Source organism: Wyeomyia smithii, chromosome 3 (assembly GCF_029784165.1).
Source record: "Wyeomyia smithii strain HCP4-BCI-WySm-NY-G18 chromosome 3, ASM2978416v1, whole genome shotgun sequence".
NCBI classification, from domain to species: Eukaryota; Metazoa; Arthropoda; class Insecta; order Diptera; family Culicidae; genus Wyeomyia; species Wyeomyia smithii.
Genome location: NC_073696.1, coordinates 173,269,535 through 173,272,895, shown reverse-complemented (window position 1 = coordinate 173,272,895; position 3,361 = coordinate 173,269,535). Strand labels below are relative to the sequence as shown.

General features: G+C 44.5%; 1 protein-coding gene across 1 annotated transcript; it reads left to right on the top strand.

Annotated features, from left to right (window-relative positions):
• The first annotated feature begins 2,235 nt into the window (after nucleotides 1–2,235).
• LOC129728854 (uncharacterized) lies at nucleotides 2,236–3,072 on the top strand. The gene has a single exon (XM_055687320.1). It carries the CDS (start codon nucleotides 2,236–2,238, stop codon nucleotides 3,070–3,072), a length of 837 nt encoding a protein of 278 aa, XP_055543295.1.
• The last annotated feature ends 289 nt before the right edge of the window (nucleotides 3,073–3,361 follow it).

The window sequence follows — 3,361 nt, the reverse complement described above, 5'->3', positions numbered from 1 at the left end:
CTGCTGCAGGAGCAGCTTGGAAGCAACACCAGACGACCACAATTGGAAATCTTCACCACCGCAGCTAGAGGAAGGACGAATAAACGCGATAAGTCTTTCTGTTTTATTTATTCGTTTGTTTGGTTTTTGTTCTTGTATTCTAGCAAGAATCTGAAAGTGCATAGAGGTACAACTAATAATTGGCGCACAGCGCAAAAACCACACTGAAAAAAATATTTTTCTTAAAAAAAATATTTTTTTCTTTTCGAGTGTGGGGTACCTCTATCAAAAATTGGATTTTAGCTAGAATTTTTGTTACGCAAGTGGTGAGGTTTCTTCCGCAATATTGTTCGCGGTCATATTGTTTATTTATTTATTATTATTATTTATATATTTTATTAAATATTCCTTATATATACATTTTTTTTTGTTATCTGAATCGGTGATTTTGCGTTGGTTTTGGTGGAACTGCCGAGTTGTAGAAAGCTTGAGTCTTTCCCAGTCAAGGTGGTTGCCAACCCTAAAATTTTAATCCGGTTCGAAACATTTTTTTTTTATTCAGCTCAAATTCCTGAAATATAAGGGAATCGTTAGTGGGCGGAAAAAATAATACAAAGTTTCATACCGTGTCAATACTTCAATGCTTTTGACAATACTTTGTGCTTTTGAGTTAATTTCCAAGAACATTGAGAAAATGGCAATGATGGTTGAAGAGCTCAACAGAGCTTATTGGTTGATGCGGGTTGACCATTTGCATTTCGACGAGCTAGATTTTGAGTTGAGCTCGCGGAATGTTGTCATCTCGGCTGATTCGGATCCATCTGGGGTTCAGCGGCAGCGTCGTTTACGGGGATTGTTGGCCGAAGAACGGTCTTCTCCAGTGGAACGCTTGCGCGTGTTTCATGGGGATGCTGCTGAAGAAATGGAGATCTGCCTTGGGAAGTTGAGCTCCATTAAGGAAGATCTCCGTTGTAGATGCCCAAACAAGGAGGTTTACCGAACAAGGTTACTCCATCTGGGGTCTAGACTCCAGATAATCCACAAATACACAGCAGGGGAGGTCAACCAGGAAATTTTGGGTTTGTTGGCGGAAGTTGCTGCTACATATCAAGAACATTTTGATTTGTCGGCAGTGCTTCCTCCAATTAAAAATACTGGGGAAGGTGGAGCAGGTTTGGGAGATTTGCTGGACACGAACGTGCCACCAACACAAACGGCACCCATTTCCCCGCAAAGTGTAGGATCTGGTCCGCTCGTAGGAGAAGATGTTGGGTCTGTCTTGAGCGAGTTAAGGGACGAGATTCGACTTTTACGTCAGCAATCCCAACGAGATAAAGCTATAGCGGCTGAGAGGTCTGATAGCCTTTTGGAAGCTACTCAGACGCTAATGGGCGGGATTGCTTCACTGAACACTATTGCTTCAGTTTTGCGAAAGACGGTTCAAGAAGTTGTCTCACTTTGTGAATCCGTCATTGAACTTCGGGCGCTGGTACATTCTAAACCAGCTGGCGTTCCCGAGATTGATCTGCAGACCGATCTGGACGAAAGACTTGAGACGGACGAAATCGAAGAGCCAGAAGAACCGGAAGTACCTGATCCACCACTGGCGCCCACATTAAACCAAACCGTGGTGGAAAAGCTACTCCTGGACTTCCTGAAAGAACGATGTCCGTCACTTCCGATTAAGAACACCGAACCAGCTTTACCAGTCATTCAGTCCCAGGCCCCACAACACCATGTGAATGGAAGGTCTAGCCCGACAGGTGGGCGTTTTCCTTTGCCCAATCATACGGGTAATGGAATACCATCCTGCTCGGGCTACCATTATAATCGTCGACCACAGCGTGTCTCCGATTGGAAAATTGAGAAATACGCTGGGACAGATGATGGGCTAGGACTGAATGAATTTCTGGACTCCGTTGAAAATTATGCTCAGTGCGAGCAAATTTCAGAGGAGGAGCTGTTCAAATCTGCAATGCACCTACTCACTGACAATGCTCTTACTTGGTATCGGGCTATGAGATCGCAGAACTGAATCCGTCATTGAACCGGAGTGTATTTTTGTTTGGAATCTGCATCTTCTCCGTCCTCAACAACGACGTTCAATTTTTACTCTCGACGCGCAATCTGTGATCAACGACTATAAGTATTTTCAACGTTTACCATCCACGCCTTACCGCCACTTACATCAACTTCGCTACAGTCATTGCATCGCCTGTATATATGCCGTCCGATAGACAAAAAGCTTCAGCTATAATGGATAAAAACTGTTACGAATGCTCGCAGCCGATCACCAACCTTAACCTAATAAAATGTCATCTTTGCGATAGTGTCGCACACATGAAATGCTTCGGCTGGGCACGATCGAATTTGGATTTCGTCAATGGGCAGCCCAATTTGCTTTGGTTCTGCGCAGATTGCTTAAAGTCTATCGAGAATCTGAAGACGAAACATTCATCGGATACTGCTATCGATACCACATCAGCTTTCGCAAACTCAATCACCTGCTGTATGAATGAAGTGAAGAAAGAACTTGGACAAATAAATGCTTTCATAGGATCGATTTCTGATAAGCTTTTAACAAATACAACACCAGTAATGTTGTCGGCTAATCGCAGTTCTAAGCGCCCTAGAGTGATTTCCCCGAGCGACACCCCTAAGCGACCAAGAGGGTTTTCTGGTTTATTGAGTGGAACTAAAGCTGTCGAAAACTTTCCGTCTTTAGTCGAAACCGTCCCGCAACCAACTACAAAATTTTGGATTTACCTCTCGCGCATCGCCCCTCATGTGTCCGAGGATGAAATAGCTGCTCTCGTTCGTGATTGCGTATCCGACATACAACCCGTCGTTAAGAAGCTTGTTAGAAAAGATGCTGATGTTAAATCCCTCGCTTTTATTTCCTTTAAAGTCGGCATTGACTTACAGTTGAAAGATGCCGCCCTTGATGCTAATAACTGGCCGAAAGGAATCTATTTTCGGCAGTTCGAAGAACGCAATGCATCATCGGATTTTTGGAAACCAAAAGCATCGAAGTTTCCCCGAACCGTACCATCGCAGCCTGCAACAAGTCCTCATCTTGTTCCTCTCAACTAGCTGCGCAACCTCCGAGGGATCCTGGGGGCCAACCGGCCCCCAGTCTAGTTAAGTCATTACAAATTTTTAACTCTCAAAAAACTAATGCAGATTTCGTACCCCATAGCACATCTCGCCACATCGAGCTGAGCGTAGCTGAGGCGCATTTACCACCAGCACCTGTGACCGTCGTGAATCGCTCGTTACCATCAGCAGAATTTGAGCCGCTACAGATATCCAGCCCAGTTTTGTCGCCAACTGTTAACAGCATCCTATCTGCCCAGCAACGACTCGAATCTTCGTACAATCC

What these genes read in the sequence shown, in the direction of transcription:
- LOC129728854 (XM_055687320.1), top strand. Translation starts at nt 2,236, where the DNA reads ATGGATAAAAACTGTTACGAATGCTCGCAGCCGATCACCAACCTTAAC.